The sequence below is a fragment of the Culex quinquefasciatus genome, chromosome 2, assembly GCF_015732765.1.
Source record: "Culex quinquefasciatus strain JHB chromosome 2, VPISU_Cqui_1.0_pri_paternal, whole genome shotgun sequence".
NCBI classification, from domain to species: Eukaryota; Metazoa; Arthropoda; class Insecta; order Diptera; family Culicidae; genus Culex; species Culex quinquefasciatus.
This window is the reverse complement of record NC_051862.1, coordinates 159,836,597-159,859,996: the sequence shown is the minus strand read 5'-3', so window position 1 is coordinate 159,859,996 and position 23,400 is coordinate 159,836,597. Positions and strand designations below refer to the sequence as shown.

Below are 23,400 nucleotides of genomic sequence, written 5' to 3'. Positions count from 1 at the left end.
GGCCTAACGGAAAATGGGAGAATTTTTAAAACTTTTTTAGTGTTTTTTTCGATGAAAAAAACGTTTTTTTCCGGAATTCTTAGTACGCCATCAAAACGGGCGTCTAATTTTACAAAAATATTCTTTTGACACCAATTTCTATCTCATCACCGTTTCAGGCTGCAAATTATTGAAACACTGCCCTTCCGTCACGAGGTATCAAAAATCGGATTCGTGATCAGGGACAAAAGTTACCCCTTAGGACAAAGTTTCACGCAAATCGAAGAGGGGTCGGGGCAACTTTTCTCGATTTCGTGTGAGTTGGTTGAGAATTACCCATTTGCAATTCAGAGATTTGGAGAACCTTTTTATATTAATTTATAAGTTTTTGATGGTAGAATACAAATCTATAAATAAGGGTCGGGGCAACTTTTCTCGATTTCGTGTGAGTTGGTTGAGAATTACCCATTTGCAATTCAGAGATTTGGAGAACCTTTTTATATTAATTTATAAGTTTTTGATGGTAGAATACAAATCTATAAATAAGTTCAGAGGGGACCTTCCATATCCATTTCCATAAAAATTGTTCTTATGGAACTATTAAGTTCGTCTCAAAATTTTTCTTTTTTTCTGAGACAGAAAAAAAGCTTTGACTTGTCTAACTGTTTTCAAAGCATTGGGATAATCACATAAAGCAAGCTCTCCTTTATCATGGTTTTCAAAGATGGATAAAATTACAAAATGAATTAAAAAAATAATAAAAAATTTAGCTTGTTTCCTAAATTTCGAACAAAAAGTATCACAATTATGCTACTATCAACGATTTGCAAAAAAAGCAAATACATAAAGTATTTTCTACAAGTATTTTTCAATGGCAATTTAAATTGCAATCAAAAATTTTTTTGCCCATTTTTTTTTTGGGGAAATTTAAAGGGGGGGGGGGGGGAGGGGCAAAAACAATTAGACTTGCTATGGCCATATTTATTATTCTATTTACTGCCGTTTTACGGCGATATGATGTATACGCCATTTTGGACATTTTCAATTTTATAGTACAGGCTGATAAAGAATCTTAAAAGCAACCTCCTGACGAAAGAATTTTTCAAAAAACTGCTCTGGGGCCCATTTTATTAAGCAAACAAACTATGATGTATACGCCAATTTTACTCATCATGATGTATGTATACATTGAAAATTGATAGAAGTCAAATTCAATACTGTTTGAATGTTGATTTGAGGTTTTGGGACCAAATCAAGACTGGGCAATATTTTATTACATTATTTCGATTTAATTCTTAAGGGGACGTCCATTAGGCATCATCCATAAAGTACGTCACGTTCTGAGGGAAGAGGGGGGTTTTGAGCAAGCGTGACATTGCGTGTTAAAAGCATAGGGAAATCGTGACAAAGTGGGGTGGAGTAAATTTTGGCTGATTTTAATGTGACGTACTTAATGGATGACACCTTATCCACATCCACGTAGACACTTTTTCGAAAATTCTAGACCCAACCACCTCCCTTGCGGACAATTGTTCATGCAAAAAATGTGTTTATGGAGCGTAGTCAATCGCTAAGGGTGCGTTCTTTTATTACGTAACGCAAAAAATCGGATTCTAGACACCCCCCCGCCCTCGTAACATAATTTCCATACAAATTTTATTTTTTTTTGTATGGAGCGTAACGGCCTCCGACCCCCCCTCCCCCCCAACTGCGTTACGTAATAAAAGAACGCTCTCTAATACCCTCCCCCCCTTCTTAAAGTATCACGGGGACAATGCATTACGGGATCCGCTCAGCTATCAAAATAGCTGGCACAAAAAATAAATTTAGCTTTGATCGAGCAATGTATGCATACATCATTGAGCAGGAAAAGTAGTGATTTTTTATTGCTATTTTTTCGGCCAAATGATGTTTGTGGTTTAAAATCGTAGAGAATAGGAAAAAACAAGAAATTTTGTAGGGGCCACATTTTTAAAGTACTTTTAAACAGTTTCTACAGAGCAGACCTTAAATTAGTCATTTTAAATTGAAAAAATGAACAAAAACAGAAAATCGTGTCTACAGCAAAATCACCTCAATGGCGTATACATCATATCGCCGTAAAACGGCAGTTCAGCCGTCTTTCCATTTTCCTCTGCAAAAATCAAACATGCAAACAAATTACCATCAATTCCACAACTCTCCCAACTCTACCAGCGTTTTTACGCTCACTTATTCTTCATTCTACCTCCCACCCACTCTCGCGTCCCCCATTTCCCACCATTTCCCTCCCCCGAATCAACCGGTCTGCTCTTCTTCCTTCACACACTGACACACATTATGCTGCTGCTGCTACCACATCCTTCCTTATGCTCCAGTGCGTTTTCTCCTCTCTCTCTGCTCTGCTCCAACTCTCGTTCGCTGGCGGCGGTGGCCGTGTAGTCCAGGAGATTTACTCTTGTGTAAGGTTAGGTTCGGCGTCACCGCCCAAGCTCCGAGCTCGTCTCGATTTTGCTTTCGATGCCTTCACACACCAGCTGCTGCTGCGGTGGAAAAACGCTGGGATTATGACGACAGCAGTGCTCGGGTGGAAATCCGACGACCTGAAGGAGCGAGCAAAAGGAAAATTGGCCTACCTGCCCTGCAGAATGATATAGTCTTGGGCGGTGGGCACGATACGTTTCAGTTGCGTCCGAGACGCCGTATCGTGCTGTGGCAGTGGCTCTTCTATTTCGTGAGGTTTCGGGGGTTTTTTTTTGGGATTCATTCTTCGCTTTTTTGCATAACCGGTTCCGAGAGGATCTCCTTGTGAGGTGGAGTGGGTCGTCGCGGGATTTGTCCTTGACGCGTGAACGGGATCGTCCCTTTCCCACGAAGATTCCCGGGAAGGTCAACCGGAGTGCGAGTGCATCGAAAGTGAGAGTGCTGTAACGGGACCTTCCGATGCACCCCCGAGAGGAGTAGGGGGAGTTCGAGTATATAACAGCGTCCTCGGGTGTGAAGCAAAAGAAGAAGACCCCGCAGACTCCGGTTCGCAGACTCTCGAACTGGAGCAAACGAAAGCGAAAGTGGTGAACCAATCCGCGAAGGATTCTCCCTCCCGCTGAACAGGTGGTGGTGAGAGTTGGCTCGCCGCGATCTTCGGTGGCTCTACTGGCCGCCTCCAAAACTCCAAATCTACGCTCCAAAGGTACCGCCCCCCGGTACTCCCCCACCGTGCGCGATCGTGTAGGACACTACCCCACGCGGAGAGCGTGATCGGCTCTCTCCGAGTACTCGCGATCGTTCGGCTATTCTCTCGCTCTCTCTCTCGCGTTCGCGAGTTCGTGTGCCGAACTTGGCGCGATCGCGCTCTCTCTCTATTGTCGCAGCATCCACCGAGAGGATCGCGAAGATCGCACAGTGCTATCAAAAGCTTTCCGGATGCGAACCGCGAAGCTTCTCCGGCGATCCCCGTCCTGCTGTCGCGCTAGCAAGTTCTGCTGAAGAAGACGCTCGCGCGCGCGTTACGGTGTCGAGTGAGGTCTTGAGGTGAAAACGAAAGTGAATCTGCCGAGCGCGCACGAGGTGCGGCGTTGAAAGTGAAACTGATTGGAGGGTTTTGGTGTTAAGGAGCTGATCAACTCTGGATGTTTATTTTGTGGGGGAAAGGTTCTACGACAAGGACTGTCCGTGATCCTACAGTGAGTGAATATCGAGGAAAATTCTGGATTTTGGAAGGAAAAACTGTGAGTGTGCGATCAGGCTGAACCAGCCACCCCGAAGCGAAGCAGAAGGATTAACATTGCGACTGCGGTGAAGTGGTTTTCGTGCTGGAGGAGGAACAAGATCAGCACCAGAGGGTCCTAGCACCTTCAACAGGTCTGAAGCTCTCTCTCTCTTTATATCTCTCTTATCTCTGATTGCTGTTGTCTTGTGTTTTTCTTGATATCTGGATGTTGTGCCGCTTGCCGCTTTAGTTTTGCCAGTAGTGCTTGTGTGAAACACTTTTTTCCGTTTACAATCCTTGAGTTCTTGCTCCCTGCCTTTTAATACCGAACCGAACCGAACCATGAAGTCAGCCGGCCGCGGACCCTCGCAATCAACGCCGTTCAAGTGATGATCTGTGCAAGTTGAGAAAGGGCAGTACAGGACAGGACATGCGATCCCGTCTGGCGTCGTTGATAGTCGTGAAGCAGGAACCACTGGACGATTACGGCGTGGTGCCACCGGTTGGGGCTGTGGAGTTGAACAATAATAACGGCAGTGGTGTCAGTAGTGCTGTCGGTCAGTCGGCCAGTGGACATGGGTACTACTCGTGCTACGCGTTCGGTAATCCGGTGCCGTCGGTCTGCTATGGCGGCCAGCAAGATCTGAACAACAACAACCAGCAGCAGTCCCAGGCGCCGCAGGATTTTCATTTGTTTCACGAGAAAAAGTGTATGTATTGTTTTCATTTTCTTATTATTTCTTTTCTTCGCTGTTTTTTTTTCGCATAAATCCCAGTGTTGCAATTTTTCGTTCGACGCTTTGTGCATGGAATGTTGAAAAATATTTTATTGACGGATCCACAACTTTTGGACGGCATCGTTAGTGGTTTGCATTCGCTTTCATTGAAATGCCGCGAACTCTTCAGATTTTCGCTAATTGACGCGCTATCGGATGTCTCCGGGGTGGGACGTCACCGGAGTGTGGTTACTATTTTATGAGGCACAAGATGGTGGTATTAAAATTTTGATTGGATGCTCTTCATTTCATCGTTATGCGTTGGATTACAATCCGGTTTAAGGAATCGGGAAGTGAGTTGTCTTATCAAATATGCCATCAGATTTAGTGGTATGAAAAGATTGATACTTGGCTTACAATAAATTTGTTTTTACATTAAATTTATCTAAATTTGTAATTAAACTTTAAACTTTTGAGTCATACAAATTTCTCCACCAACCTAACCCAATGTCACCAATGCTGACGGTATGCGAAAATGTAATGATACTTGTTTTTGATCCCGTTTTTCATTTTTCTGCTTATTGTTTACGCTGTTTCCTAATGCTATTCCGGATATGGAAACCGGAGATCGGTGAAACCGGTTCCGATGGGTCCTATGGTATTTAATATTATTCTAGGATTGTTCACGATAGGAGAAAGATTTTTTATCGAATTATTGTTCCTGGTGCAAAAACGAAGCTTTTAATGTATTTTTGGGCCCTCTTCTCTCACTGTGCATTGTTCTGAAAGACCATAGCATTTTTTTTAAAGACTCAACACGTAGCCTAATTAGATAAACTTCACTCGCGATTGTTTCAGCCTATTTCTGCGAACACGGGTGGTTGAGAAGATTAGACGCAAATTGTTTTTTTTTTCTACATTCATATGCGTGTGGGCATTTTTGAATGTTTTATTATAAGAAAATATTTTTATATGTAATTAAAACAGGGAGTCATTTGTTTGTGAGCCTGCTGGTTTGTCAAAATTGTCTTTATGTTTATGTTATCATAATTTTGCATTAAAAAAAATTTCAATTTCCACTCAAATTTGCCCATTAAAAAAGGTTTTTGGCTTTTTGGATACTTAGATTTTTGATTTTCTTGGTTCTTTTTTAGATATAAATTAATTAGAGTTACAACCTGATTGATATTGACTTACTTCCAGTTATACGAATGAACTATGAGATTATAAACAAAATAAGATTGTAAATAGTAGAGGTGGGCAAAACCGCTCTTTTTTAGGAGCCGCTCATTTTCGCTCGCTCTTAAAAATGAGCCGCTCTTTTGAACGGCTCTTTCGCTCTTTTTCGAAAAAAATGCTGGAAAGACTATTAAAAAAAATTAGTGATTTTTGGTGACTTTATAAGACATTATTTAAATAAAAACGAGAAGATTCGCTTTAAAATCATAGATCTAAACGATCGAATAATTGAATGGGGAAAGCACCCAAACTTAAATCTAGAGTTTTTATAGAAAATGCTATTAATTTTACATAATTGCGTTTATTTCGGCTAAAATTAATTATTTATTTAATCTTATTTATTTTCTTATTTAATCAAAAAGTTTAGTAAGTATAGTGAAATCGGGCAAGAAGAGTAAGGATATGGTTATTTAGTAGTTTTTGGACAAAAAAAATTCCAATTGAAGCATTTTGAATTACTCAAATTTGTACTCCGGTAATTCTATAATGTATCTTCCGATCAGTTATGCAACGAAAAGTTTTTTATTTTGTTAGAAAATCATTCACTATTGTAGAATTTTAAGTTCATCGTGTACACAGTTCTGACAAATTTGGTATAATTTATAATCATTGAAATATTTCGTTTGCAATCCTCAACGGATGGATTAAAATTAAATTAATGATATTAATAAATTTTAAAATAGACAAAAGTTTTAAAATGATTCCATCTTGGAACGGATCTTTCAAAAGACCAATGCTTCAAAAAGAACCGCGGCTCTTTTTTTGTGAGCCATGGCTCGTTCGCTCTTTTTTGTGAACCGGCTCTTTGAGCGGCTCGCTCTTTTTTTGCCCACCTCTAGTAAATAGGGGAATGTACCCGTTATTGTCACTTTTGCAGATTGCCGCTATTCTAACCGCATTTTCAGATACTTCAACAATAGTGAGTTGCTTGCTAACAGTTAATTGAGCTATTTATTACTATGAAACAGTCAAAAACACTTTATGAAAGCTATAATTAGTGATCAAAGTTCTGATAAGTCAATAATAGAAATGGGCCAAGAAAGGGTTTGTTTCCTGTTGGATAAGGAATTAACCACTGATTTTTAAGTTTAATTTCAAGATTAAGAACTGAATGAAACTAATTTCAATTCAAATCCCGGTAATTTCCGTGAAATGTAATGTTGATAAAATCTTTTGGAAAAGCAATCGAGAATTTAAATAATGCTCAATACATTGTCGACCACTCATTAATTTTTTATTCTTATTTTTCCAAAAAGTAAGGATATAAACTTTTGGAAATGCTCTTTATGAAGTTTCCAACGGTTTTATGCCTTCTCTATCAATTTGTGATTCTCTGAAAAAAATATTAAAAAAAGTGGATGGGTGACGAGAAAAAAATTAAAGTTTTGGAGTATCGTGAGAGATAGGAGAAGGTGGGGCAAGACGGCCATATGGGGCAAGAGGAACAATCGTTCGTACGGCCGTAATTTTTACAGTTTTGATTATTTCCAGTATGAGGATATGTTCCTGGCAAAGCAATCAGCTAATTCTACTACCACATAATCGCCAAAACGACGCAAACGCCACGGGGCATAAGATTTAATGAAGTTTTTTTCAAAACCTTTGTTTTCTTATAATATTTGGAAAGTATAAAATAAGGCTTAGGGTTCGTTTTAAGGCTCATTTTATCAAAATGCTATTTTTCCTAGATCAGTAGTGTTCCTACCAATGACTTGCACCTATTATAAAGTATGATTTAACTTTTGGTTATTTTTGCTGAGAGCTTTTCAAAAATCTTGTTCAGGTGGGGCAAGTGTACCATATGGATTTTTAGTATAGAAAAATTTACAAATTGCTGCAACAACACATTTTATTGGGAAATAAATTCATAAAAATATTCAAAACTGATAAACAATTGCTATAAAAAATTGTCCATGCAAAATATAGTGATATTATGAAAATTTACTATTTATCATCTGAGTAATAATTTTTTTCGTAAAAACGAAAATTTGTTAGTAAAATTTTATTTTTTAATTTAAAAACGAAAGAAACGTTTCAAATACATTCTAATCTAATGTATCTAAGTGATAACAGTTCAATTATTAGCAAATTAACATGTTGTTTCATTCATTGTTCCTCTTGCCCCAACGGGTTGTTCGTCTTGCCCCACTGGTTGAGTAGAACGTACGGAAAACCAAAAATTTTAAAATCAATTTTTTATAGTAAAAAACTGGATTTTTTTAGAAACCTGTTCTATCAAAGTCTTAGTTAAGACCTGGAATAAGATGATTATAGAAAATCCGACAGATTTTTTAACGTTTTCAATGGGTTATAACGAGCATTTCCTTAGCTTGTTACACTTGCCCCACTTTCCCCTCGATTCTTTGGGTAAAAATAAGTAACTGTTCCAATTTTGAGCCAAATCGGTTAAGGAAAAATCGGGAAAATGTATGGGGCAAAGCAAAAATTCCGCCAAAAGGTGGCGTTAAATGTGTCGGATCATTGTCAAGTGTGAGATTCTTATGTAAAATTTTATGACAAACAACTTTGTCGAAGACCGCAAAACCATCCAAGTTAACCCAGACAAGTTATTAACGATTTAAAGAAGACGAGATTTTTTATCACCAATTTACGATAAAAAGCGACCCTTATCCCTTAACCGATTTTGCTCCAAATTTTCACAGTTATTTATTATACTTAAGGAATCGGATCAGGGGGTATCTCTGATGTCGTTTTTTTTGTATTGTCACCCTAATGGATCACTGACGTCGACAGACATAAAAAAAATCAAATTATTCGCTCTACAGCATTGCCTTGGCGTTCTCGATTGCGAGATTCCTACTCGAAACTAGGTGTTCGAAGGCTTGATTGTTGAGGCAATTGCAAACCTCTTTTTACACCTTAGCTTCCATCCACCCCGGGATTTGAACTGACGACCTTTGGATTGTTCGTCCAACTGCCTACCAGCGACTCCACCGAGGCAGGACCCAGGGAGACGACTCCTACACCTGGACTGAGCTAACGACCTAACCTTTAGGTTAGTCCGGGGCCAACATTTACTTCCCTTCCGACGGAAGGCGTGATCAGACAAATCTCGTCTCGAAAAATGCCACCGGGACCGTCTGGGATCTCAAATCTGAAATAAAAAAATTGCAAAATGATTTTTTTAGAGTTTCGTTTAGGTTGAGGCAAATATTTTACAAAGTTTTTGTCCTTCGGCTCTGACCAGGGGCAAAAAAATAAAAAAAAAATCCAAAATTTTAAATAACAAGCCATTCTCTCAACATTTGAATGAAAAAGTGTTTTTAAAAGCATGTTACACTAGTTCAGTTGTTTTACAATCATTAGTTTTCAAAAAATGTAAGATTTGACAAAAACAAAAATTATAACGAAAAAAAACTTTTTGCGGTACTGTGCATCGGAAATTTTCAAAAATTCTAAAGATTTTTGAATAAACCAAAACATGTTGAAAATGATTCTAAACGAAGGATAGTTTAAATTGATTTCAGCTTATTGAACATGAATTTCCATTGACATTTCTTAGTTTTTTGAAAAAATATTCTTTTTGCCCCCTGATTTTCAGGCCAGTTTTGAAGGGGGGGAGGGGGAGACAAACACTTTTTAAAATATTTGTACCAGCCCTATTTATCGATAAACACGATGTATGCTTAAATATATAAATTTTTTTCGCAATTCGCAGCTTTGAAAACAAATTTCAGTGAAAAGTGTGCTTTACCACAACACAAAAATCAAAATAACTAGTGCCTCAAAGTATTTTTTCTTATACAAATACGTTTTAGCACTCAAATGAATGCAAAAATGTTTTTTTTTAAGATCGCGATCGAAAAAAATAATGTCTTTCAAATTTTCATAATTTGTCGGATGGGTTTTTTTTGTTAATATTTTCTAAATTAATGTTTATGAATCTAAACATTCCACAACCTTGATTCCAAGACATTTATGTTTATCACAATTTTCATAATCTTTAATTTTTCGATGGACTCAAACCTTGATTATTTGTTTCATGTTCACATGAAGCGTAAAATCATAGCTTTAAATAAGCTGAACTAAACAAAAAAGTAGAAGTGTGATCTGAGTTTTCGCAAAGACTAATATTGAATTAATTCATAAAAGTGTCATCCGCCATCTGGGGTGAATTGCGACAAAAGGTTTATCCATGTTTTTGCATGATATTTGGATATTTTTGGTTTGTTTATGTCAAAACACATCTGCAACAACACAGTTAGTAAACTGGAATCTTTATTTGAAACTTTTAGGTGCCCTTAAAATTGCTATCCCAGAAACTTTGCACTTTGCACCGGAAAACAACAAGAAAAGCAAAACTGTTTATTTTTTCAATAATCAATCCAAACTTTTTTTTCGTTCTAATTTAATAGCAAAAACTGTTGAGAATACAATGATTTGTGTATTTTTTCGAGATGAAATCTAAAAATAGGTGCTGAACTCACATGCACAAGTATCCAGAAGAGACAGTTATGCTTTTTTGAAAATATAAATAAAGGGAAAATCTGACAAGGATTTAGAACCTGATTCGATAAAACAAGAAGCAAATGAAGCACAAGAGACCCGCTTCAAATTCTATTTCTGGCCACAATAAACCCCGCGTAGATCACCTAAACGGCATCATGTTACCATCCCGCAATCAAAAGAGATTCCAACCCAGCGCAGCATTAATCTCCCTTTGCATTAATTGGCCCAAGACTACACACACGCCAGAGCTCACTTGGCGCCACCTTCGGCGACGATGGACGGTTCCAAAAAGTCAAAACCAAAAACCGCCGTCCTCGTTGCAAAACCCGCCAAGATTAACGATCCCGCCGTGTTCAAACCAGTTCCCTGATTGTTTCGATGACATTAATGATAATAATCATAATTACGCGCCAATTGGCCAAAAAACGACGTGTGCTGCCAGCTTGAACGTCCAAGTGGCCACGCCGCGGTGGTACATCAATTAAATTTGCTGCTCTATTTGCCACTATAAAAGATCTTGCACCGGCGACGACGTCGAAGACATCTGCTGGCGCCACCGCCTCCCAGATACGTCATTGTTGATGGGTTCTAGAAGTCGCGCGAAGACGTGCTGCTGCGACGTGGCCAGGCGCCCCGACCCTGCGGGCAAGGTGATCTTTTGCCTTCACGACTTAAGAACCTTATCGAAAGAGCAAATAACTTAATAATGTCGCTGGTGACAGTCGAGTGCTGCTGGTTCGTCTGGACCGCCGTTGAGACCATGCACGCGTAACGTCGGTCGTCTTCGGTGGAGGTTTGATTCATAAACCTCGGTCATTGGCGCATGGCGCTAAGCGAAGAATTCACATTTGCACTTTGATTAGAGGACCGACCCGTTTGGACGTGTGTGATATTTGATTCTACGGGGACCGTTATTTATTGTCCCGCGCATTCCGCGGAGGGCGCCGCCGCCTGACAATTGCAGAAATTATGGCAATAGAAATTTAATTAATAAGCTTCGTGTTCTGAAACAGCCGGAGGATGATATTTGAGGACCTGATCTTCAGACACGTACCCAGATCGGGCAGTTATAGATTTACGAGGTTCTTGGCGCTTAATTAGAGATGAAATAGTGACGTGTAACCGTCTACTGATTATGTTACCGGGAAGTTGAGGGGACTTGGCGTCGTAGTGCTCGTTTTGGACTGGTGGAGACCAGGGATGCCAGAGATGCAAAATTATGAAAATATAATTATTGATTATTTTGGTTACAGAAACAAATTCAAACCTGCTTAGACCAATAGAATACAATTTTCCGAACCCAAAAAAATTTAAATAAATTGTGACCCCGATTTGGCCATTCCCGAGCAGACGGAAATAACTTGGCAATAACATTTTTTGATATTTAAAAATACTAGGCCAATAACATTTCATGTTATTTATAACAAGATTTGTTATCCGTCGTTATGATTTTTATGTTATTGGATTGTTATTGTAATAACAGACTAATAAAATTTTTAGTTTTCTTCGAACAAAACTTTGTTATTATTTTTTGTTATTTTAACAACTAATCCGATCATCCCATTAACAATTGGCGGTATTCTTCCATAACAAAAATTGTTATTCCCCAGTTGTTTTGGCTTTCAACCAATATCAGACCAATAACAAATTTTGTTATGATAACATAACCTGTTATTAAACTCCATAACAGTTTCTGTTATTTTAACAGTACTTGTTATTGAAATGGCATGAATTTTGTTATTACCGTCTGCCCGGGTTGCAGATCAGGCTTGCATTGACATTTTTTTCACAGAAAAAAAACCTTTTTCTGTACTGCATATTAAAATTCTACCACAATTCAAAATATCTTTAAACAAGTCCAAACATGCTCAATAATATTATAAACGAAGGTAATGCTTTTAAAATTGTTATCAGTTGATTTGATTTGTTCTTCCCCCTGATTGTTCGGGCCGATTTCGGAGGCATAAACTTGCAACGGCCTGATTATGACCATATTTTTGCGAGTCACTCGAGTGTAACATTTTTCCACTCTATACACGGTTAAAAGTCTTGTTAGCATATCCGGTAACTCCATGTTTTTGAATTAGTAAACATTAAAATGTTTCCACAATCGTCAACATATTTTTCCGATTTCGTACAACAATGTTGTCGATTTTGAAAACATTTACATCAAAATCGAGAAAAATGTTGATGATTTTGGAAATTTCTCTATTTTGACCCAAAAGAATCCTACTTTGATTAAAAACAAAAAAAAAAGGAAAATGCATTTTAAATTGGTTTCATTCGTTAGAGTACTATTTCCATACAAATTTTAATGTTTTCGAAAAATATTTTTATGCTCACCGATTTTTCGTACTGATTTTTTAAATGGGGCGAAATTAACTTTGGAAAATATATACAAGGCCTTGTGCTAATTTCACAAATATGGAAATTTTATTGAATTAAAAAAATATTTTTTCCTTGATTATTTTGATATTTTTCCTTGATTTCTCCGATCTGTAGTCACAAATGTCGACATTTTAAATTGATTAAAAATCCTTTATTTGGTTAAAAATGTATAAGCAAAAGTTACACAATATACTCTAAATAATTTAAAATTGGGTTTTCAATGTTTTTATTCCTTGATTTTTTTGTTGTTGCAATAACTAAACAATAATTATTTTGTAATCCAATTTTGAAATTTAATTTGTTTTAGCCTTATTTCCTATACGTTATATATTATTATTATTATTGAAAATAATAACTACCGTAAAACGGGGTGACTTTGATAGCCGGGGTGACTTTGATAGGTTTGCGATTTTTTCGCAAAATGAAAAATACAATTAAAATACGTAAGGAATGGTTCAGAAACATACTGACCGTGGTAGAGAAGTGTTCAAAGTACCTCAAGAAGAACTTTTCATAAAATTTTGACAAGTTTAAAAAGTTAGTTAACTATAGTTAAGAAAATGTTGATGAAAGTCATTATTTTAAACTTCTCAAAGTGTCTTGATTTTCTCAATGAACAAGATTTTTAATCGGAAAACGGAATGCATTTTCGGATTCTTTGGACAATTTTCCACTAGGAGAAGGTTATAAAAGTTTGTAAATAATAAATAATATGTGTTTTTGAAACACAATTAAAAAAAAATCTCCAAATTAAAAGGCAATTTCAGTTGAACAAATTTCATGTAAAATGTGAAAACTTGTGATTCGTGCTTCGAATTCAGTATAAAATGCAATATAAATCGATAATTTTACAAACAAAACTAGTTTTAACAAATTTCAGGCAAAATTCCGACTTTTTAACAATTTTACCTAAAATTTATATGTATTTTGCTAAAAAGCTTATACACTTAGTTAACTAAATATAAACATTGATTTTTTTCTTAAAAACTAAATCAGCTACTTAAGTGATGGTACATTTAGCGTACAAATAAAGTTTGAACATCTTAAATATGATTTTAATGAGAAAAACTATGACTATCAAAGTCACCCCGGAATTAAAACTATTTTTTTTAACGTAACTATTTTTCTAAACATTATTGATCTTTGCACTGTAATTTGGATTTGGCCCGCACTTTTCTCTCGCACTTTTGACAGCAAAATTTCCAAAAACTAGGCAACCATCAGTTGTTTATTTACATTTCCAGTCGCAGTTTCCACCAAACTGGACATTCGCACATTAAAATTGCGATTGATAGGTGAGCAACATCGGCTCGCTTTGATCATTTTTTGAGAAAATTAAATTTTCCCAAGCCAGTTTGACAAGTCGCAATAGTGCGATCGATAGCAATAATTTAGTGCGAAGTCCAAGTTAGTGAGAATTGCGCAATATTGAAAAAACTTTTTTTCCGAAAAAGTGCATGGACTTTGTGTGGTCTACCCCAGTACATGTTTTAAAAATAATAATCTTGAGAAAAACCTTACCTGTTGGAAAATATTCTAAAAACAAATCGAAATCCTTTAAAAGTCACCCCGGTTTACGGTATCAGAAAAACATGTTTTGAACTTTTTTTGTTTGTATGTTAACTTGAAAACTTGTACAATTGTAAGCAGAGTTACAATGCCAAACAAAATAATGCATACAAAAGAGTTTATTTCACCAAAAAAGATTTCACCCAAAAGAAAGAATACAATTTAGGATTGAATAAAATGTTTGCAACACAATGATTAAAGCAATTTTGTAGCGAAAAATGTGAAACCCGGCTAAAAAACCGTTTCTGTAACAATTAGAAAATTGATACAAAGTAAATAAAAGATTCAACGAACAAATCGAAAAATGCAAAAACTTAATTCAATTAAAGAGCCTTCTTTAAAAGAGCCTTTTGATCACGATAAAAAAATGTTTGATAAAAAGGATTCTTGATGTTAAATACTTACTTGAAATAATCGCTATAATACCGACATATAAATTTATGGTTTTTAGGATAAAGTGAGGCCATATCAAACTAAATTTAATTTTTTTGTTGAAAATTTCATTGAAAAAACTTGTTAAAATCGATTTTACTCAATTAATTTTGCATTTTTAATAAAATAAATACTTGTTATTCTTAAAACACATATTGATTTTTTTTATCACAGTTAAATACGATAAATACGATACACGGTTAAATACGTAACAGCCTACGAAAAAATATTTTCATAAATTGATGATATTTTGCAAATTTTAAATCGTAGCTTATTCGAAATGGTGAACAGAGTATTTGTGATACTTTTTGTTTAAAAATTTCGAAATTAAGATCAAAAATTTAAAATTCATTTTTCACATTCTGAAAATGGTCGAATTTGAAAAACGGAGCAATTTATCAAAATTTATCTAAAGGTGTCAATTGCATATACAATTTTACGCCTAAAATTGATTTCAGGACATTTTTGAGTATTTTTGTGTCATGTACTGAAAACAAAAGATAAAAATTCGAAAGAGAAAAATCTGTTAAATCAGGTTTTTGTGATAAAATTTGAAAAAATGGGTTATTTTTTTCGATTATTTTTTTACCTGTAACTTTCAAAATACGGATTTTCAAACGTTTTAACAACACTTTTGCTGAACAGCGTTCAAATTTGAATGTAGACGAACTCAAAAAAAAAACCCCCCGATGATGCAAATTAGATTATTTGGACACAAGGAAACGATGGACAAAGTAAAAACTGTTATGAAAAGTCGATATACTTAGAGAATTGTTCTGATGAGACAACTATGCGTTTGTGAGCAGTATAAATTCCATGAAATACAGATAAATGGTTAATCTGTTACAAATTCAAAGCATAAAATCGTTGATTTTTTCCCTCAAAATCTGTCAACACTGTTTCGGTGCGTTGGCGCTCTCCTGACGGATCATGCCGCCCGATGTCAACTCCCGGGCATGACATCCGCGAAACTGGCCCCTTCCAGCGCGGGAGTCCGTCATGGCGCGCAGTTGACATCCGTTGATCAATCTGCGCGCTCGGAGATTTCGTTTTTCGGTCGGGGAGTCTTGTTGACAAGCCCGCGTGTTACCGCGCACGTTCCCGAAAATCTACGCGCCACAGAACGGTGCGCCGCCCGCTTTGATGGAGAGATGGCGATCCAGCGATTTGATTGGATTCTCCCGGTGAGTTTTTGGCAGTTGACGACGATGACAACTAATTACCGCATCCGCGTTCGCGAATTTGAATTCTATTTGGGGTGGTGAGATGTGGTAGGGGGAGTGGATCACGTGGGAGTTGTTATGGTACAACATGGGACGTAATTAAAATATAGTTAGGAGTTGGCCACCGACAAGTGCACGAACCTTGGGGACTTGACAGTGTAGTTTGACAGGGGTTTGGAGAACTTCCGGAATCAGTTGAGATGAGATCTGTGTTGTTTTGGAGAAAATGAGCCGGAATATGTTCCCTTTTTATTAACATAATTTTCAAACCAGCAAATTTCTTTTTTTTTTATTTTATTTAAAGAAGAACTGCCTGAATTGTCACAAGCCATGGCACGCACGTTCCTTCGTGTCACCCGAAGCTAATGTGTCAAATGACACTCATTATTGTCATTATTTAGTGAGTGTCAGAAGAAGAAAAAGAACAAGACGTGCACGACACCACGCCTGCTCCTTTAGCTTTCACACGAGCCGACGACAGTTGGCGGGCCATTGTCGTTTGCTTTTGTTTTCATGCCGTCACTGACTGCTGTGCCAACGCGTGTCACGGAACTGAAACCCGTGATGGCCAGCTGCCGCGCGTAGAACAAAGTGGTTCCTCCGTCTCTGAACTCCGCGTTGGACGGGAATGGTTTTAAATTACGCGCAAGAACCCGTTTTAATTCGCGGTACCGGACAGCGGCAGCACCCGGCATTATATTGGTAAGTAATTTAAGGCAGTTTGTCCGAGTTGTAGTCTGGGCCCTTCCTTAACCGCAAATCAAATTAAGGCAACCACGGCGAAAGAGGAGCAATTCCCCCCTCCCCTCCCCCAAACCCAGCTCTATTTGTTCAGTTTTGTGTTTTTACTGCCACGTGAAGACCGCCCATGCCGGCTGTAATTGGCCGGACCACCACGTAATGAAATATTTAATTTTCAATTAATTTCTAATAATAAAATCAAAACTTTACATGCCCCCTTCTTTCTGGTGGCGTCGGTCGTGCTGCAGTCCGACGTAGTCGACGACGTCACGATCACTCAAGCCCCAACCCATTCTTCAAACCGTCGAACCAGATTTGCCTTGCTCTGGAGAGGTAGGAGTGAACCGTACCGCGCCGCCGTCTATATCATCAAATTTAACGCTAGCTATCAATGCTCGCCCGCTGTCCCTCCACCGCCGTGCTGTCTAGTTTGGGACTAAGTTTGCACGAGATGCTACTAACTGTTACGCAGGGTTAGATTATAAATCGAGCGAACGTGAACCGTACGTGAACCCGCGAGTTGCACGGTGCTCAACGACTTTGAAGCTAGTTCTCTACGAAGAAAATTAGTTGACTTTGGGATTCTTCGTGAACTATTTAATGCTGATTGAGGTTTATTTTAATTGATGTTAATGTTTTAATTACTATTGTTTGATCCTTTCTTTTGTAAAACCATTGTTTGAAAAGCACCAATCATAAAAGTAGGTAAATTGTTTGGTGAATATTGAGATCTGAAGCCACATTTTTTTACAAAAAGAAAAAGATTTTGTAGTGGTTGTTAATAGCTATTTGAGTTATTTTATACAAAATAGACCGATTTTGTGCATTTTTATCTATTTTTTTTAAATTTAGCTTTGGTCCCCATTTTGTGTCATTGATTCACCCATAAAAGTCTTTATACATATTCGGGCTGCTATCAATACAAAAAATGGTTCGTAAATATTCGAAAATCTGTATATTATAAAAGGAATTTTCTGATCAATTTGGTATTTTCGGCCAAGTTGCAGGTAATGCTGAGGGTTATTCCGAAATAGCTACATGAAAAAAGTGATAATATTAAAATATATTTTATTCTAAAAAAATAATTTTCCCAAAATCGGAAATTTAAGTTTTTATATTATGATAAGTTTAAAACAACAAAACCCCGAAACTTTTGAGCCATACAAAAGAAAGGCAAAGATTTTACCGCCGTGTAACGTCATGATTCGAAATCCGGACACTTAGTAGCATATTATTTTGTTATAGCTGGCAAAAAATCATGCAATAAGTTGGAAATGTAGAAATATCATCAGGATGTAGTATAAACAGTAAGTTTCAAGAAAATGCATGCAAAATATGACTTTTCTAACAAATTTTCATCAGAATTTTAAAATTAAAATGACTTGTTGTGCTTCGAATCCCGGACACTGATAAAAGCTGATTCGAAATCCGGACACTTTTGCTTCGAATTTCGGACACTCGATTTTACTTATGAATCGCACAAATTTTGACTGAAATGTTAGTGAATGGCATACTTTAGGTCTCCAATAAGCTGTTAACATCAAAACAATCGATAGTTTATATAAAAATTTGCTAATATTTGAGGAGATCTAAACCATAAATTTCTGTTTTGCCCTCCCGGTGCTTCGAACGCCTATGAAATATTTCAAGTGAAATGTTTCGCATTTTTGGTAAAATTATAATTTTATTGTACTTATTTGTTTTGGCATTAACTACAGAGCAATTCTCTACGAAATCGGTCTTTTTTCTTTAATTTTAATTTTTGTATTTTTTAATCCGACTGAAACTTTTTTGGTGCCTTCGGTATGCCCAAAGAAGCCATTTTGCATCATAAGTTTGTCCATATAATTTTCCATACTAATTTGACAGCTCTCCATACAAAAATGATGCATGAAAATTCAAAAATCTGTATCTTTTGAAGGAAATTTTTGATCGATTTGGTGTCTTCGGCAAAGTTGTAGGTATGGATACGGACTACACTGGAAAAAAATGATACACGGTAAAAAAAAATTTGGTGATTTTTTTATTTAACTTTTTATCACTAAAACTTGATTTGCAGAAAAACACTATTTTTAATTTTTTTTATTTTTTGATATGTTTTAGAGGACATAAAATGCCAACTTTTCAGAAATTTCCAGGTTGTGCAAAAAATCATTGACCGAGTTATGAATTTTTTAATCAATACTGATTTTTTCAAAAAATCGAAATTTTGGTCGCAAAAATTTTTCAACTTCATTTTTCGATGTAAAATTGAATTTGCAATCAAAAAGTACTTTAGTGAAATTTTGATAAAGTGCACCGTTTTCAAGTTATAACCATTTTTATCTAACTTTTTTCAAAATAGTCGCAGTTTCTCAATTTTTAAAATTAGTGCACATGTTTGCCCACTTTTGAAAAAAATATTTTTGAAAAGCTGAGAAAATTCTCTATATTTTGCTTCTCCGGACTTTGTTGATACGACCTTTAGTTGCTGAGATATTGCAATGCAAAGGTTTAAAAACAGGAAAATTGATGTTTTCTAAGTCTCACCCAAACAGCCCACCATTTTTTAATGTCGATTCTCAGCAACTAATGGTCCGATTTTCAATGTTAATATATGAAACATTTGTGAAATTTTCCGATCTTTTCGAAAACAATATTTTCAAAATTTTCAAATCAAGACTAACATTTCAAAAAGGCCAAACATTCAATATTACGCCCTTTTAAAATGTTAGTCTTGTTTTGAAAATTTTGAAAATATTGTTTTCGAAAAGATCGGAAAATTTCACAATTGTTCACAATTTCATATATTAACATTGAAAATCGGACCATTAGTTGCTGAGATATCGACATTAAAAAATGGTGGGCTGTTTGGGTGAGACTTAGAAAACATTAATTTTCCTGTTTTTAAACTTTTGCATTGCAATATCTCTGCAACTAATCGACACCAAATCGATCAAAAATTTCCTTCAAAAGATACAGATTTTTGAATTTTCATGCATCATTTTTGTATGGACAGCTGCCAAATTTGTATGGAAAATTATATGGACAAACTAATGATGCAAAATGGCTTCTTTGGGCATACCGAAGGCACCAAAAAAGTTTCAGTCGGATTAAAAAATACAAAAAAATTCGAATGACCGAAATCCTAGAGAACTGTTCTACAGCGTTTAAACAAACTTTAAATGAAAGTTGATGTTGGAGTTCATCAAATAACTTGTCAAATAACACAGTTTTGACTTTCAAAATGCGAACTTATATTTATCCAAATAATTGATAAAACAAGATGAAGTGTCCGAGTTTCGAAGCGTCCGGGAATTCGAATCATGACGTTATGATTTTTCGAGAAAACATACAAACAAAACAAACTACAGGGTTTTTACCCTGAAGTTTTAATTTAAACTACAAATTTGTAGTTTTTCATTTTTTTTAATGTAATAAGGCCGATGAAAATAATTTTGTTTTTGTCCCTCGGCTCTGGCCGGGGTCGAAGGGCTGGAAAAAAAATAAAAAAATATAAATGTTGAAATAACAAGCGTAGTTTCAACATTTGCATGGAAAAAGTGTTTTAAAATGCATTTTACACTGGTTCAGTTGATTTGAAATCATAAATTTTCAAAAAATGTAAGATTTGACGAAAACAAAAATTTTTGCGAAAAAAAAAACATTTTGCGATAATAAACATCGAAAATTTTCAAAATTTTAAATTCTCAAAAAGTCAAAACGCAGGGGAATGCATTTTGAATTGATTTCAGCTGATTGCAGTTTTTTTGAAAAATATTTTTTTTTAATTTTTTTTTCTGCCCACTGACTTTTCGGACCAACTTTGAAGGAGGAGACAAAAACTTTAAATAAAATTTGTACCATGTACCATCCATCATATGACATAAAAAAATTACAATGACCAATAAATGACCATCTCTGAAAGTAATTTTTTTTCGCATACTTCAGACACTTTCCTAAAATTTCGTCTTAGAAACATTTAAGCAGTTTCGAAAATATTCCCATTTTTTTCAATTCAGTTGAAAATATTTTCAAAATTAAAAACTATGTTTTCAAATTCGTAAAAATGTGTTTACGTTTTTGAAACATTTCAATGTTTACAAATTTGACAACATAGAGTTGTCAGATTTGAATCCTTGTAATACTGTAAATTATGAAATAAAATGAAGTGCAAAGTGTGAAGTTACTTGATTTGTTTTAATATCTAGTTTTTCAGGTTATTTTTACACTCTCACGCTCCATAAAATTCTGAGTGTTTTTTTTTAATTTTTGGTGCTTTTAGTCAATTATAGCATTGACTAAAAACATCTTGGTGTTAAAACTTGTAATTTTTTTATAATAAATTAACCCTGTACTACCTATTTTTCCGGAAAAAACAATTTTTTTGTTTAGGAGGCAGTTTTAGGCCCTTTTTAAAATGAGTTTTACACTTGCCCAGCTCTTTTTTTCCGCAATCATAGTTTTTCAAAATTGAAAAATAAATCGCAAAAAAAGTTGAACATTGAAATTTCACCAAAAAAAAATCCACATATGTTTGACACAGATAACACAGCATTTTAAATTGTTTTCAGTTGATTTAATCTCTTTTACCACTAAAATGTTTAAGTTTTTTTGGAAAAATAAATATTTTTTGCCCCTTGATTTTTCGGGCTGTTTTTGAAGGAAGTGACATAAACTTTGAGAAATATTTGAAATGGCCTAATTTCCGTTTCAACAACTTCATTTTTTTTCTTTCGTCATTTATTTATTTATTTATAGCCAAATGGAATGGAATAATTATTTTTTTCTAAATTGCTTCAATTTGCATTTTAAATAGATTGAATACTAACATTTTCTCATTTACAATACTCTCATATAGTGAAAATCCTCTGAAAAATTTTACGTTATTTACTACCCATGTTTCAAAATTTTACACTAAAAACACTAATGAAGTGAAAAACTGTACATAATGTTTACTAGTTTGATTCCCAGTTTTGTTTTTTTAAATTGGAGTTCGTTTTACAAAACATGGTATTTTTAGAATTTTTTTGTGTTTGGCAGAATCCATACAACTGCAAACATTTTAAATGGGGAAAAAATATATTTACGATTTTGGAAGCAGTTCAATATTCTATTAAAGCCGATAACTTAAAAAATAGCCAAAATTGACTCATAAATCGTTTTTGTTTTTTTTTAAATATTAACAAATTCACACGAAACAAGTAAAACCAACGTACCTAAGATTTCTATAAAATCAACAGTAGTTCTAAAATCATTTTTTTATTTTTTGTATTTTGGGTGTATTTGTCTCAAGGCGGTTTCAAAAACACCCATCAAACCAAAAAAATAAATATTTTTTTTATTGAACCTTTTCAAAATAAAACAAATCTGAAGAGTTCTTCTTCTCAATGCTTTTTGAAGGTTCAAAATTTTGTGTGAAAATTGATTTTCGGCGAGTTCAGAGATCAAGCTTGTTTAGAGGTAGTTGTTGCCTTGGATGGTCAAATAATCCAACAAAATTCAAAAAATATCGTTTTTTAATACTACGATTTTTCTCATTTGCATTATTCTCACGTAGTTCCTCTAAAATTTAACGTTGTTTAGTACCCATATTTCAAAATTATACACTAATAACTTTAGTGAAAAACTGTACAAAATTTTTACTCGTTTGATACCCATATTGCAAGTTTTAAATGTTGGAGTTCATTTATAAAACAGGGATTTTTAGAAAATTTTTGTGTTTGGCAAAATCCATTCAATATTTCGTTTAATTTTGTATGTTTGGAAAATAATACAAAAAATTTAATAAAATGATTTGTTATTTTAATGTGGTGGTTTTGTTGATCATTCTAATGATTTATTTATATTCTGAGATTTACCCAAAATTAAATTTTCTAAGGTTTGATGGTTAAAACTGCAAACACTACTTCACTACACAGCCGTATTAACCGACAAACCAGCTCCGCCAAACAAACAAACCGCAAACAGGCCGGGCTTATTTATATCAAAGTATCATAAATCTTAACACTTACTTGCTTTATTTTCACCCGCGATGATCCGTTGGCCATCCGTTTGCCGGGGAACCCGGGGTTCAAGATTAGAAGTCGACCTGATGGTCGTCACTCAACCCGGCTGGTCTCGACACAAGGAAACTCCGATCGTTCATCAGCGCTCTCCGAAACAGTACAGACTGGATATGAAATTTCTCGAGAATTTTGCATGAATGCGCGCATCGAAACGCAATTGCAAGTTCTAGCACTTTGTGCAGTTCTCTCAATGAAGCTGTGTCTGGTGGTGAAGTAGAAGTTGCGTAGATTACGAACTATTATTAGGATTCGTTGAAGTTGCGGGTTTTATTGTTTTGCAGAATCGTGAATGTGGATTTCTGCTTAGAAGTTTGACCACACGACGAGTATTATTCCGTGAATTCAGGTGAGCTGTTCATTAACTTTGTTTTAATTAGCGTTGAGTAAGGTCTCTGAAGAACAATTCGTGAATCAGTACACTGAAGAAAAACAAACTTTGCACTTTATCTGACTCATTCCATGACATTTCGTTGCACCTAACCGTGTGACATCTTGACGTGTCCCCGTCAGCAGAAGAGGCAGCATGCTCGGCTTTGGAGCACGTGCATTTTTTGGAACTCCTCCTAAATGGCCACGCGCGCGTTCTACTAACATTTGGCTTATCTCACACGCGCTCGGCCACACCTTCAGAACCCGTCCAAAAGGGCACTCAGAAGCTGGCATCAGGTCGGCCACCACATCTCACCTGGCAATTCGCGCCTAATGAGAGTCACAACCTTTTCTAATGAGAGCGACTAATTTGAATGCCACCGAACCGTAACAATCACCCCGGCGATGGCCACACCACACGTGACAAGTGATGTGAGGTGGACTTTTGGAAAAGATCACTTTCGATTACGCAAGAAGAACGCGCGCGTGGTGGTTGTCTTCGAATCCAGAAGCGAAGAGGACGAGCAGTCAGAACAGAA

At 35.8% G+C, this 23,400-nt stretch overlaps 1 protein-coding gene across 2 annotated transcripts in view; it reads left to right on the top strand.

The window, feature by feature from the left end:
- Positions 1-2,662: 2,662 nt before the first annotated feature.
- The window catches only part of LOC6036061 (nuclear receptor subfamily 4 group A member 2), a 195,736-nt gene continuing 174,998 nt past the window's right edge, over positions 2,663-23,400 (top strand). For both annotated transcript variants that reach the window (XM_038252554.1, XM_038252553.1), the window contains exon 1: positions 2,663-4,377. In XM_038252554.1, coding sequence (XP_038108482.1) covers positions 4,098-4,377 — 280 coding nt within the window. In that variant the 5' untranslated portion in view covers positions 2,663-4,097. The remainder of the gene's footprint in view (positions 4,378-23,400) is intronic.